The sequence below is a fragment of the Mesoplodon mirus genome (assembly GCF_964341445.2).
Source record: "Mesoplodon mirus genome assembly, chromosome: 4".
Classification (NCBI taxonomy): domain Eukaryota; kingdom Metazoa; phylum Chordata; class Mammalia; order Artiodactyla; family Ziphiidae; genus Mesoplodon; species Mesoplodon mirus.
The window spans coordinates 95,528,595-95,544,001 of NC_138979.1; the positions used below are offsets into that span (position 1 = coordinate 95,528,595).

The 15,407-nt window shown below is 34.0% G+C and overlaps 1 protein-coding gene across 2 annotated transcripts in view; it reads left to right on the forward strand.

Moving 5' to 3' along the window:
- TRPM7 (transient receptor potential cation channel subfamily M member 7) overlaps nt 1-15,407 on the forward strand; it is a 130,545-nt gene that overhangs the window by 94,555 nt on the left and 20,583 nt on the right. For both annotated transcript variants that reach the window (XM_082616879.1, XM_082616880.1), the window contains 7 exons: nt 1,354-1,480; nt 2,558-2,742; nt 3,747-3,879; nt 4,703-5,418; nt 7,443-7,519; nt 12,539-12,635; nt 14,923-14,993. In XM_082616879.1, the coding sequence (XP_082473005.1) occupies nt 1,354-1,480; nt 2,558-2,742; nt 3,747-3,879; nt 4,703-5,418; nt 7,443-7,519; nt 12,539-12,635; nt 14,923-14,993 (1,406 nt within the window). The remainder of the gene's footprint in view (nt 1-1,353; nt 1,481-2,557; nt 2,743-3,746; nt 3,880-4,702; nt 5,419-7,442; nt 7,520-12,538; nt 12,636-14,922; nt 14,994-15,407) is intronic.

The following is a 15,407-nucleotide window of genomic DNA, read 5'->3' on the forward strand; positions in this document are numbered from 1 at the left end:
CAGGGAAGCCCGGATTGTATATACTCTTGAATTGTAAAATTCAACTCTGAATACATTGTCTGCATAAAGCTATTCTATTGTTTTAGTTAAAAAGACTAGATAACTTGTGGACATAGTTGATACTGCCAACTTGCAAGGATGTTCTTCTGACCTTCACATTGAGTTATAGAATCTTTATTTTGTTAGTTTGCTCATGATCTCTCTTGCTCTCTCTCTCCCATCTTACTTTACTCCTCCATCACCCCCATTCTGTGTTGCTCCTTACCCACCTGTTTATAGGTGATTAGATCAGGGAATGGTCACATAGTAGTCATCAGTTGTTACGAGATGTTGGTTAAAACAGTGAGGTTTTACCAGCCTGGTAAAATTTTGTGTTTAATGGCTTCCTGTTTAGTGTCATTTCCAGGTTTTTATTGTCTACTTTTTCTTATGTGGCTCTAGATTAGTTATAAAGCATTGGATATAGTTTTTTACTCTCCTGCATTCTCTTTCTTGGGTATTTGCTTCATCAAGCTAACCTGAATAGAGTGGAAATAGATTCATAAAATTTTATAGGAGTGAAAGGACCTTATGCATCAGTTTGCCCGTAAAACCATTTTATGTGAAAGGAATGATACAGCCATGATGAGAATTTCAATGATGTATATTTTTTAAATGCTTACAAAACACCAGATGCTAAGTGTATTATAAATATTTGTATAAAACTTGTCACTAATTCAAGATTATTTAATTCAAATCCTTGCCCTACTTGAATTTATTTTACTTTATTCCTCATAACTCTGTGGTGGCTATTAAAGCTCTTCCCTTCCTTAATTCAGCTGTGTTATGGCTTCAGAAACATTCCAGATGGAGGCAATGAAATGCAAGGAATTCAAATCTAATCATTGTATATTTAAGAGGCACTTTAACCATTCCTTCAGCCCTCCTTTGTGGCATAATAAGCTAAAGTCAGTAATCATTATGTTTGTAGATTTACTATGAGTTTATCATACTCTTTTTTGGTTCAGTTATTTTTCTTATAGAAATGTGTGGCTGAATCTGGGAGTTTTATTCTTCTTAATGCTCCTCTGGCTAAACCCTACCTTGGCGGGTAGACATAATACAGAAATATATACTTCCTTGTGTGGAGTAGAGTCGTAGAATAGTACCCACATCCTTCACAAAATTCTTCTCTTTTGGAATACTCTTTTAAGTTGGGGTTTGTATGGCTGCCTGCCCAGAAGCTTTTGCTAGAATCTGTGAAACAGATATGTACATAATCAAAACTTCCTTCAAACAAACATACACAGATATTGACTAGAAGCAGTAACTGGTAAATTACTGTTTTAATTTTTTTTTTTTTTCTTTCTCAAGTTTGTGCAAAGGATTCCACTATCACTGAAATCTGTGGTCCTGGGACATGGTTGACTCCATTTCTTCAAGCAGTCTACCTCTTTGTACAGTATATCATTATGGTCAATCTTCTTATTGCATTTTTCAAGTAAGAATTTTATTTGGTTGCTTATTATAGTGAGATCACTTAATATATAGTTCTCTTTTTGAAGGAACTATACAAAATTTAAAATATAAAGATTTTATTGAGGCTTAAACTACTAAAAATTATTTTTGAAAATTATAAATAAGAAAGCATGCATTTTCAAAATCAAATTCTAAATTTGAGACTCTGTCTTCCAACATGCTGTTCTTTTATAAATTTAATCTTTATTTGGTATTTATTACAAGGTGGCCAGGGAATACACATGCAGTGTACAAAACAGAAAGGCAAATAGAAAATTCTTCAGTAATCCCATTCTTAGTATTTTGGTATACATCCTTTTTATCTTTTATATATATGAACCACTTTTTCTTTTCAAAAATAATGTTTTTATATCTTGTATACTGTTTTTAACTAAGCAAAACATGAATATTATCCTACATTAATAAATACCCCTCTCCAGTTTTTTAATGACTACCTCGTATTCCATGATATAGACTGTAATTTTTAAGCCAATGTGTTATATTGCTCCATTCGATTGTTTATAATTTTTTGTTCCCCAAAACCATATTGTGGTTAAATTTTTTATTAATCCTTACGTATTTCCTTAGAGTGTTTTCCTAAAAGTAGAACTATTCAATATATGTATATTTCGGACTTCTTCTATTTAAGTCAAAATAGGCCTGTGTCTCCAAATCTCTGCTAACAGTAGGTATTATCTTTTTAATGGTTGCTAATTTGACAGTACATAAGAGTCTTGTTTTTATTTGCACTTATTTTGTTACTACTCAGATTGAATATTTTCTTCTGTTTTTGTCATTTATATATAACTTAAAAAGCTTAAAATCATATTTTCTGCCTGTTTTTCTGGGAGTTTATAATTAAGACCCTCAACAATATCAAACTTTGCCTTATACTGTTGCATGTATTTTTTTCCAGTTTCGCATTTGCCTTTTAGTCTTGTTTATGGTGGGGTACTCCTTTGAATCCTTGTTTAGAGCAGAATTACAATACAATTTTAGTATTTAAAACTTTAAAATGTGATTAGCTAAGTTTGTTTATTTTTATTCTTTGTTATTCAAGCAATGTGTATTTACAAGTGAAGGCAATTTCCAATATTGTATGGAAGTACCAACGTTATCATTTTATTATGGCTTATCATGAGAAACCAGTTCTGCCTCCGCCACTTATCATTCTCAGCCATATAGTTTCTCTGTTTTGCTGCATATGTAAAAGAAGAAAAAAGGACAAGACTTCGGATGGACCAAGTAAGTAAAATATATTAAGGCAAATGTTTTTATTTTATCACTTATCAGTATTACACTGAAAACTAAGTATTTTTTTAATAAATTATTTATTTATTTATCTTTGGCTGCATTGGGTCTTTGTTGCACGCGGGCTTTCTCTAGTTGCGGTGAAGTGGGGCTAACTCTTTGTTGCGGTGTGCCAGCTTCTCACTGTGGTGGCTTCTCTTGTTGTGGAGCACAGGCTCTCGGCACGCAGCCTCTAGAGTGCAGGCCCAGTAGTTGTGGCGCATGGGCTTAGTTGCTCTGCGGCATGTGGGATCTTCCCAGACCAGGGCTTGAACCTGTGTCCCCTGCATTGGCAGACAGATTCTTAACCGTTGCGCCACCAGGGAAGTCCCTGAAAGCTAAGTATTAATTTTATTCAGAAGACTTAACTGGTTAATGTTATTGTAAAGGCTTTTGTTGAATTTGCCTAAACATAAAAGAATTTAAAGTGCAATATGGTTATCTATAAAAGTAAATTTAGTATTAAACTTCCTTTTTGGTATGGCATCTCAATTCGGTTTTGTTAAAATGCTAGTGTAAACCATAACACTTGCCGTTCTACAAACCATTTTGACTGCTGTGTAAACAATAACACTTTTAGTACATTCTGTATACTACGTGAGACATAATAAACTCTGCCTAAAATTTTACAGTGGCTTTTTATTCTACCAAATCAGTTCTTATATTCTTCTACCTGGATATGCGAAGGAGAGGTGTGAGAGATAGATGGGGAAGGGTATTTTATAGGAAAAGGAGATTAGAAAAGGAGGAAGTACTGGAAACTATTCTTCCAACATCACACTGTGAGTGAAGAAAGAAGTAGAAATACTTGTTTAGGGCTTTAGAAACACACCAGTAAAAAGAGAAAAAAAATTGCAGATGATTTACATAGCCTTATGAACTCTAAATAACATAGAACTCATGAGCTAAAGTTTATCTTGATGTCTCTGTTGATATTTTTTTTTCTTTTCCCTCCTTAGAACTTTTTTTAACAGAAGAAGATCAAAAGAAACTTCATGATTTTGAAGAGCAGTGTGTTGAGATGTATTTTAATGAAAAAGATGACAAATTCCATTCTGGGAGTGAAGAGAGAATTCGTGTCACTTTTGAAAGGTTCAGAAACTCTTTAATTATAACTGATTTTATGTCAGAGTGGGTTCTCTTATTTATGTCTCTTACGCATGGTCATTGTTCAATTTATGTTTGTCAAGTAAGTTTAGTAATGGTTTTACATAATATATTGGGAGACAGTTCAGTTCTTTACTTCTAAGACTTCATGTTAGTCAGTCAGTCAGTCTCTTAACTGTTTTTTGACCCTTGTTACAGAGGGCAGAAAAGAGTTGGTGGAGAAAAGTTAAACTGTCTTAATTATTTTAAAACATGTTTCTTTGCATTAGTTTTGCTACGTTCTAAAAGTATATGGTATTTGTGTAAGTACAATAATGGTAATAGTTTATGTGTATGTAGCTGAATACACAGTTTTGTGTTACTCTGATGGGGGAATAAATAGCCTATGGTACAAAAGTGTGTTTTAAAATCTTATATTTTTATTATAATAGGATTAGCACTTGATTTTTTTTTAATATTTATTTATTTATTTATTTATTTATTTATTTTTGACCGTGTTGGGTCTTAGTTGCGGCGCACGGACTCTTTGTTGCAGTGTGCAGGCTTCTGCCTGGTTGTGGCATGTGGCCTTCTTTCTAGTTGGGGCGTGCGGGCTCAGTCGTTGTGGTGCGTGGGCTCTCTAGTCGTGGTGTGTGGGCTCCAGAGCTTGTGGGCTCAGTAGTTGCAACACACAGGCTTAGTTGCCCCACAGCACGTGGGATCTTAGTTACCTGACCAGGGATCGAACCTGTGTCCCCTGCATTGGCAGGTGGATATTTTGAAACCATTAATTTTTAACATATGTAAAACTCCTGTGTTTCCCTTACAGAGTGGAGCAGATGTCCATTCAGATTAAAGAAGTTGGAGATCGTGTCAACTATATCAAAAGATCATTACAATCATTAGATTCTCAAATTGGCCATTTGCAAGATCTTTCGGCCCTGACTGTAGATACGTTAAAAACACTCACTGCCCAGAAAGCTTCAGAAGCTAGCAAAGTTCACAATGAAATCACACGAGAATTGAGCATTTCCAAACATTTGGCTCAAAACCTTATTGATGATGGTCCTGTAAGACCTTCTGTATGGAAAAAGCACAGTGTTGTAAATACACTTAGCTCCTCTCTTCCTCAAGGTGGTCTTGAAAGTAATAATCCTTTTCTTTGTAATATTTTTATGAAAGATGAAAAAGATTCCCAATCTAACATATCTGGTCAGGATTTACCTGTAATACCCCAGAGAAAAGAATTCAATTTACCAGAGGCTGGTTCCTCTTGTGGTGCCTTATTCCCAAGTGCTGTCTCTCCTCCAGAACTGCGACAGAGACAACATGGAGTGGAAACCTTAAAAATGTTTAGTAAAAATCAAAAATCAGGCGGTTCATCTAATAGTATACCACATCTATCATCCCCACCAACCAAATTTTTTGTTAGTACACCATCCCAACCAAGTTGCAAAAGCCACTTGGAAACTATAACCAAAGATCAAGAAACTGTTTGTTCTAAAGCTGCAGAAGGAGCTAATGTAGAATTTGGAGCATTTGTAGGTAAGTTTGGCAAACTGATATTTGTATATCAACATTATTTATTTTTAATTATAATTATCACCTTAGAAATAAAAATAAATTGCTAATTAATAAAATCATGTACTTGTGTGACAAGTGGACTACATTTTCATAGAGTATAGTTCTAAAAATTTTTTAAGGAGTCAAAAGTTGGGGAAGTAGGTTGAATTGGGCTATACTAGTTATATTAGCACATACCTCTTTGGTGCAACTTACTATAATAACAATTGTATGGAAAACTTATTTGGACTCTGTCTTTTGAATTTAAGCATAGTCTCTTGAATTTGATCAACTTTTGTTGAAAGAACTTTAATGATGTGTAAGTGTTGCAAAACAAAGGTATAGGGAAGGCTGGAAGTAACTGGAAAAGAGCAGTGTTTTATAAATAGGCTGACCATATAGTGTTTCATCCAAACCAGTACACTTTTGAGAGTGAAAGGGTGTGTTACTAATATTTACATTAGGATAATAGGGAAAGCCAAGACTCTACTTGGAAAATGAGTATTTATGGTCAACCCATTTATATACCCAGAGAGAGTATATACCCAGAGATCATTTCAGAAAGGAATGATTCATTCTTATACCTCACCTCAAGTAAAATAAGGACTGAAAATATATTTATTTTGGCAGTGATAACATGTTATAACCTTGGTGAAAACTGTTTCAGTGAAGGAAGTGATAGAGGAAGAAGCCTGATTATAGTGAAATAAAGTACAAATGGGAGGAGTGAATGTAGAGAGTGACTGGGGGGGGCGACTCTTAAAAGCTTGGCAATGAAGGCAAAAAGAAAGAACTAATATTGTGGTTTGTATGTTTAAGGTTTTATTTGTTTTGTTTTTAATGATGATGTTATTTAAATGTTGACATTATGCCACATGGAAGGAAAAGGTGAAGAGGGAATGCTTTGTAGAGCTAGCTAAGCCCCAAATATTTGTAGAATATAGTGTTCTAACAGCTTTCCTCTTAGATTATTAAAGACAAAAGTATTTAACAGGGGCTTCCCTGGTGGCACAGTGGTTGAGAGTCCGCCTGCCGATGCAGGGGACACGGGTTCGTGCCCCGGTCCGGGAAGATCCCACATGCCGCAGAGCGGCTAGGCCCGTGAGCCATGGCCGCCGAGCCTGTGCGTCCGGAGCCTGTGCTCCGCAACAGGAGAGGCCACAACAGTGAGAGGCCCGTGTACTGCAAAAAAAAAAAAAAAAAAAAAAGTATTTAACAAAGAATTCTTAGAAAACAACTTGGGTTGTTCGTGGACATAACCAGAATGTTCCAAGGTTTGAAGAAGGCACTCTGTCTCTTCAAGTTTGATGAATTTTTCTTCAGGTGGCTTCCTAACCTTGTCTTTAACACTTATATGAGCCTTCCCAGCCTAGGAATTTACCTAGTCACGGAACATTTATAGAGATGGTTCACAGAATGTTATGTCTATGTAAAAATCTCCACATTAGGGCCAACCCCATGGATTATCTAGGTACTAAGCATGCTGATCTCTACTGCTAGGCTATGTGAGTTCACTGTGGGTTTATAGAGACAACTTTTTCTACATAAAATCTATCCCAATTTATTTTTAAAAAACATATTTTAGTCTGTTTGTTAATATATTGTCACTGGTATGGATATGTAGATATAGATATCTATATGTTTGATGTCTAGATTTATATGTAATATGTATATATATATATAATAAATATATATAATGCTTTTTTTATTGAGAGTAAAAATGATTGCTCCCCCTCTTCTAAATTTCAAGCAGTTCACTTCATATCACATGTTGGATTCTTTTAGGATCCTGTTACTGTAAGCTTGAACTACTCATCTTCTCCAGCTTTTTGATACCTATTTTCAGTATTTATCAGGAAAGCTACAGGAAACTTCAGAGCCATCAAAACTACTTACAAGACAACATACGTCACTTGTTTGAATAGACTAGGCAATGACATTATTTTGATAGAATTTAAAAAAAAACTAGTATTTTGTTGTAATCTTTTCTTTTTTTCTTTTTTAAGGACACAGAGATAGCATGGATTTACAGAGGTTTAAAGAAACGTCAAACAAGATAAAAGAAATAAAAGAAATATTATCTGTAAGTAAATCCTTATAGCAGTGCGATTATTTTGCTATTTTGGAGTTTAGTTCAAAATAGAATTAAACAGGGCTTCCCTGGTGGCGCAGTGGTTGAGAATCTGCCTGCTAATGCAGGGGACACGGGTTCAAGCCCTGGTCTGGGAAGATCCCACATGCTGCGGAGCAACTAAGCCCGTGAGCCACAATTACTGAGCCTGCGCGTCTGGAGCCTGTGCTCCACAACAAGAAAGGCCGCAATAGTGAGAGGCCCGTGCACCGTGATGAAGAGTGGCCCCCGCTCGCCACAACTAGAGAAAGCCCTCACACAGAAACGAAGACCCAATACAGCAAAAGTAAATTAATTAATTAATGAACTCCTACCCCCAACATCTTCTTAAAAAAAAACAAAACAAACAAAAAAAGAAGGTACTCACTAAGGGAATCTAATAAAGGACATAAACTATATTTTTTTAAAAAAACAGAATTAAACATATTTTTTAGGAAAAATACAGTGTTAGCAGAAACCATCATCAACATGAGAGTTCCAAATATTTGAAAAAAAGAAGAAACAGTTGAAGCATATGAAAAAATGTACAAATAGCTTGCATTTTTTAACTGAAGTTAAAAATCACCTATTTAACATTTCTCTTAAAAAATGCTTCTCCCTATATGGTTTCCACAGACTACTCATTGAACTCAACTTTTTCCCAGGCCCCAAAATTCATTAGAATATAAGCCTGCTTATCAAGAACCCTGTGGTCTAGCAATAAAAAGCTGAATATGCCAGTATCATGTGCAAGTGTAAGATGTTCAATAAATGTTGGTTAAATGAGTTTTAAAGTATACAGAACACCTAGCAAAAAGGTGTGTTTCCTGGCTGAAAATTTTTATTTCTTAACTGTTGCTTTCATAAATTACCAATAACTAATTTGGGCTTTAAGGGTAATTACAGCTACATCAAGATAATTAGGAAGACCTGGAAAAGTGCTAAGCTTCTCCATCCCTTAAGAACTTAAGTTGTAGAAATGATCAAGTGATAAATACAACGGAAATAAAGTTTTTCCTAAAACTAAAGCCAAGGAAATGATAATGATACAAGCTTTTATAAATGATTATTTCTCATATGATCTATAGTTAATTGTGAAATTGCTGTCAGGACATGTTACTTATTACCCTACATCTAAAAGGTAGACTCAAGTGCATTTTTTATCATATAAATACCAACTTTTTTTGGGGGGGGGCCGTGCCACTCAGCTTGCAAGATCTTAGTTCCCTGACCAGGGATTGAACTTGCACCCTTGGTAGTAAAAGCACAGAGTCCTAACCACTGGGCCGCCAGGAATTCCCCAACATTTGTATTTTTAATAGCATATAATTTGATTGAAATATTGTATGAAAGTGAATAATCTAATGTCTATTAACTAGATTTTGTTAACTTTGGATTTAATTGGTGACTCTATGGAAATTGAGATGTAGTGATTCCATGAGATCCCTTTCTTTCCATATTTGCCTTTAAGTTTGTATTTCTTACCTCAAATAAGACCATCAGAATGATGTAAGAAATACGATTATGGAGTATTCAAAGATGCGTAAATATCAGGTAAAGTCTCTTTAGTATTTGTGGGAGTCAAAAAGTTAACTTAAAATATACATATAGGGCTTCCCTGGTGGTGCAGTGGCTGAGAGTCCGCCTGCCGATGCAGGGGACACGGGTTCTTGCCCCGGTCCAGGAAGATCCCATATGCCGCGGAGTGGCTAGGCCCGTGAGCCATGGCCGCTGAGCCTGCGCGTCCGGAGCCTGTGCTCCGCAACGGGAGAGGCCACAACAGTGAGAGGCCCGCGTACTGCAAAACAAACAAACAAACAAACAAACAAAATACATATACATTTAGATGGAGGAAGTAGGTAAGATAAATTTACCGTAAGACTGTAATTTGCATGATGTATTCTAACCATTTTAATTCTGTGACATACTTCTAAAGATCTGAATTTTCCATTATATATGATGCCTTACAGAGAGGGAGAGAACTAAATAAATAGGTTGAATGCATTTAGGTAGCATTAGCTGACACATGATGATGAAAAACAAGGGAAGAAAAAATGAATGAGAAAAAGTAATAAGTAGAAAAAAGAACTGACAAAGCTCTACCAGAGTTGGTTTTATAATTCTTAAAATGTAGACGTGATATGTCTACATTCCATATGGGGTTTTTCTTGAACAGGTTTTAACTGAAGTGGATTTTACAGTAAATGAAGTGTTTTGTGGACCTTCATAACTTTTAATAGAGTTTTTTTGTAATTTGGAATTATTTAAGTTTAATAAAATTTCTTATCACACTCTCTTTCTCCTATATGCAAATACCCTTTAATTAAAAATATGGACCCAGTATGTTATATTGCTCAATTGTAGAGTCCATTCGTGTCAGTGTAAGAGAGCCCAATTTCTCTTATTTTAGTCCTTCCTGATAGTATAATTAGTTGTTCAAGAGAGATGTACATGATAATTTGGGTAGTATATTTGTTCACTTTTTATTAGTGAAAGTAATTTTTTAAATGTTTAAATTTTATAGTTGGGTACTTGGTATCCTAGAATTTTAGAGATATTTATTGATACCTTTTAGCAGTTAGTAATAGGGGCATTAGTGCCTAAGTGGCATTTGACCCCAAGTTTGACTCTAAACCTGTACACTTGAATTTTAGCCAGGAAAATTCTGAGGGCTAGGAATCGATATGGATAAAGGAAATCTTTGGAGTGATTATGACTTAGAGAATTGACATGACACCACAGTAAAAGGTTAGAACTGCTAACTAGCTGGAACTCTGAGAGTTGTCAAACTCACCATGTCAAAACCTCAAATTCACCATCATCTCCCCACTCAGCAGACATATTTCTTTTCCTCCTGTATTTCCTACCTCTGTTAATAGCATCAGCATCCTAGTTTACCAGGGCAAACTTGCACTCTTACTTCTCCCTTCCAGTCAACAGCCAAGTCTACCTGGTTTTGTTTCCTAAATACTTCTTTAGTGTCTCTACTTTTCTCAATCCTTAGTTATAGTTACCCTGACTTAGGCTGTTAATTCTCTAATTTATATTTCATTGAACTTTTAAGGTATCTTTAACAAGGTGTCACAACAGCAGTTGAAGGAATTTGACGACACTCTGACGGCATTTTGCTGTTGTGAAGCACTTGATATATGGTGGGAAATCATTTATAATAAATGGACATTTCCTAATGGTAAATGGTAGATGTTAGGGTTTCCCCACAGATTGCACCTTTTAACAATGAACCTATTAAATGAACTTAAAACAGGAGTATGCTGAAAATTTTTAAGTGAGCAAATAACTTCCTGGTAAAAACAAGAAGAAATAACAAGTTTCAGTGAGTGGGAAGAAAAGTGGTGGCTATGTTTTAAATTTAACAACTGTGGGTACTTTACTTAGAGGAAAAGAACTGTAATAATAGAATAATGAGCTCTAGCTCATGACGGTTAGAGGTTTTGAGTTCTTGAACATTTGTGGGTTATACATACCTTTGAAAATGTAATGAAGACTACAGACCACCTTCCCAGGCAAATGCACATATACAGATATTTTTCTTTTAAAGTACAGAGTTTTACAAATACCTCGAAGCCCACTCATCAGTCCCACACTAGAATTTCTATCAAAGATGGTTCTATGAAATTGATGTGTCATTGCATCAAAGAGTATATATCAAGGAAAGTACTTATGTAAAACAATCAAGAAATAGCTAGAACTGGTTCCAAAAGGAACAACTAAAATCAGAAAGGAAATCAGAGTTGCTTTGTGACAATAGGGAAAAGGTTAGCACTTTTTGCTTGGCTATATATCAATAAATCAGCTGTAATGTGAAGAATGTGAAACATCAAAGATAGAAAAACTTAATTTTCTTGAGATGTTTAAGTTAAATTTATTTAATGAAAGTAATAGCTTATTGTGGTAGTAACATTTTAAAACTCATTGTTTCTGAGGGGGTGGTAGAGGTTTGGAAATATTTTAAAGTTACATAGTAGTATGACCTGTGTATAGCTGAAAAGAAGAAACAGGGTGAAGGTATCAGATCTTCTGCATTAGTTTAATGAATTTCGTTAGTTCATCTGGAAAAACGAATAGGTAAAAAGAAGAAAATGGGAGAGAATTAGTTGTTAGATACTAAGATATCTATACAGGTGGTACAATTGAAACATGAATATTCAGTGAAACGTTTTGGTGACTCCAAAATAACCCTTATACAAATACAAATTTAATAAGGGTTGGATTAGAAATTGATGAGAAAAGGAATGCTTTGTCAGTAAACACACAAATTGGACAACTGGGTAGAAATTTGGAAACGTCTGTTTCATATCGCTTCATAAGCTCAGATGAATTCCGGATTTAAATATAAAAACTCAAAGTGTAAAAAAAACTTAAGAAAATAGAAATATTAAGTCAGTAAAGCCAGGAGGGCTTTTAAAACAAATATTAAGGGACGGGTGTAAAGAGATGAGTACCTAAAAATATGAAGCATAGATAAAACAAATCTGAAAAAAATTGAAATTTGACAAATAATGACCAGATAGATCTTTGTTATAGAAATAGCTTATACAAAGCAATAAGAAAGCTACCAAAACTCCCCAAAATAAATTTCCCCTCCACTTTTTTACTCTCCAAAGAAGAAAGTATTGCTGTTTCAATTTTAGTGTAAAATAGTAGTTTTTTCTTTTTAAGGTGAATTGATAAATGTTTTATTATTTTCCCTACAGTTTCCTATTTTCCTCCAATTTTTTAAATGAACTTGTATTGCTATGAAAAAGGATTCATTCAGATGGATTTATGAACAATAAGCAAGTAGGGTGTTTTGATGGCAGTTTTTGAAATTGACATTGAAGAAAATAACTGTAATCTGTAATATACCCCTTGGTGTCCAGGTAGATTAAAGCATATTGAGCTAAATAGATCCAGAGGCTCTTATACTACTTAGAGCAATGATTTGAAATTTAGTTCAATTGTTTTAAAATTGTGTATATGTATGATATGCAGAATGATATTCCTTCTGAAAACACTCTGAAACATGTGAGTTCTCATGCTGGATTTACTGAGTGTCACAAAACTTCTATTCCTCTTCATTCAGAGCGAGGTGAGTATTTTGACTTCATGAATTATGCTAACACAAACATACTCATTTAAGCTTTACAGGTATTTATGGACATCATTAAACTTTAAATGTATTTTATGTATGTCACACACTTGAGCAGTGAATGTTTCAGAAGTCAGAAAATGAAGATTCTGGTCCATCATTGTTGTTCTTAACCTTGAATAATACATAATCTGCACATTCTAATATTTTTCAACAAATTGTTTAGACTTAAAAGATGAAAGGCAAAGACTCGCTTTTTACTCCTGACTTTTTTACAAATGAGTTGGTTGTATTTTAATCTGTATAGTCATTTAGTCAACTTATTTTTCTGCTTTAACCTTTAAAAATAACATACATTTATTTGCTTCAAAATTAAAATACACACACACACACACACACACACACAAGCACTTTGAAAATCAGTCTCAGTCTCCAACCCCATGTGTAACCACTGTTATTTTTGTTTTTTCTCTAGAGTTTCATGCTTATGTAGTCATATATGACAATAGTCTTTTTTACCTCTTCATCTTTTACACAAAAGGTAGCATACCATACATGTTGTCCTGCACCTTTAATTTTTCATTTAGAAAGTTTAATGATCTGGAGATGTTTCCATATCATGCTTTTTTGGGGTCATAGTTATATGCGTATAAATTTGTTATCTAACTTTTCAGTTATGTACATGTAATCTTTATAAGGTTCCTTAAGAAAAGCAGTACTTCCTTATTCCCCTCACCATCATTTCTCCTTTTATTCTCTTCAAGTTGGGTTTATTCCAGGAGTGAAAATTAGTTTAACATTCAAAAATATAAGGCATGATAGTAACAAATTAAAGAAGAAAATCATATGATTATCTTAATAGCCGCAGAAAAGGCTGAATTTGATGAAATTCAACATCCATTCATGATTAAAACTCCTAACAAAGTAAGTATAGAATGGAGTGTCCTTAATCTGAATAAAGGGTATCTAACAAAAACTTACCACAGATACCATACTTCATAGTGAAATATTGAACACCCCAGAAGGAGAACAAGACAAGGATTTTATTTAACATTTTAGCCAAAGAAGAAAAGGAAGAAAAATAAATGGTAGAAGGATTAGGAGGGAAGAAATAAAACTCACTATTTTTGGATAACATGGATATTATTTCTAAAGTTAGGATGCCTGTAATTTTATATCCTTGTATTTCAATTTTAGGCAGTATCCGTTGACCTCCCACTAAAGACAAGGATTGAGCTCTTCCCCACCGCCGTCCCCACCCCTCTCTGTTCCCTAGCCCACATGCATGCACAGATGGCTTTACCCTTTCCCACCAGTGTAGTTATGTCATGATTTTGGTTAGATCAACACTGGATTCTCTGCTCTTTGAATAAATTTCTTCAAAGTATTCAGTTTCATCATCTTGAAAAAGTTTTGCCCAGAGTCTCCTAATATATATCAATCTGTTCTTTTTGCCCTCTATACTTGGAACGTTCTAAGATTTCCTTTCACCATTCATTCTTTTGTTCTAAGATTTCTCTTCACTGTTCTTTCTGTGGTTTTCCTTTATTATGTCATGAGATTGTAAATTCTAAATTAATTTAAAATTTAACATCCACTTTTTTTGGAAAATAGGCTTAATTCTAAAGTTTGTTTAGTATAAACAAGCAAAATGTGACAAAAGTGGCATCTTAAATGAGGGGAAAGATGAACTATTTTTTTCCATTACTGTAAAATGATGTTTAAGATAATTAATTGCAACATTGTTACAGCAAGAGATTGAAATCAGGCCAAATGTCCATCAATAGGAGTTTGGTTAAATAAATTATTGTATATCCATTGTATGAAGTTCAGCATAATATCAAAATAGAATAGAGAAATCCTCTGTGTACTGATATTGAAAGATCTCCAAGCTTAAAGTTAAAAAACCAACAACAAAAACCTGAAGATATATATATTATACTAGCATTTATGTTAAAAAAAGAAGATTCAGGGGTATATATAGAAACACAAAATATCTTTGGAAGGATACACAAGAAATTTGGGAACAGAGGAAGAGCAAGACTTTTTTTTTCCATACTCTTTTATTTCATATTGCCTTTTCACAAAAATAAATTGAATAATTTTTATATCCTGTCAAGAGACCCATGAGACTTATATAACTCTTACATTCAGCAGTGTTGGGGAGAGGATAAGTTATCTTAGGTAAGTTATATTATGCCTTGAAACACTTTGTGTTTGGTTAGTTGGTATTAAAAAAATTTTTTTTAGTTGTATAACTTTTTTATTTTTTTAAATTTTCTTTTAGTGGAAAGTAACAGTAGAAGGCCATCTATAGAAGACACTCATGAAGTAGATTCCAAAGCAGCTTTACTACCGGTTTGTATATTTCAATTAAACATATGCATATTTAAAAATATTTATTAGAGAAGAGCTAAAAGATGGTGATATTTTATCTGAGATTACATCTAGCTTTCAAAAATTTTTTAACATTAGAAAACTGACCTCAGTGCATAATAGCAGTTATGGAAAAGAGTTTCTTCCTGTAGTGAATAGTCAGAAATTATTAAAGAAAAATGCATGCAGAAGAAAGAAAGGTAGGAATCTCTGTTTTAATTGAAGCTAATGATATGAAACTATTCCCAGCCAACTGGAGTAATATTTGATTTTACAAACACTCTTTTAAAGCAGACTTTGGCAACCAAGACAGATAGCTTGGGAGAAAGCAAAAACAGTTGGTCCTTTCTAGTCAAGTATAGAAATTAGTGCTCATAATTATGATCCTGGATCATC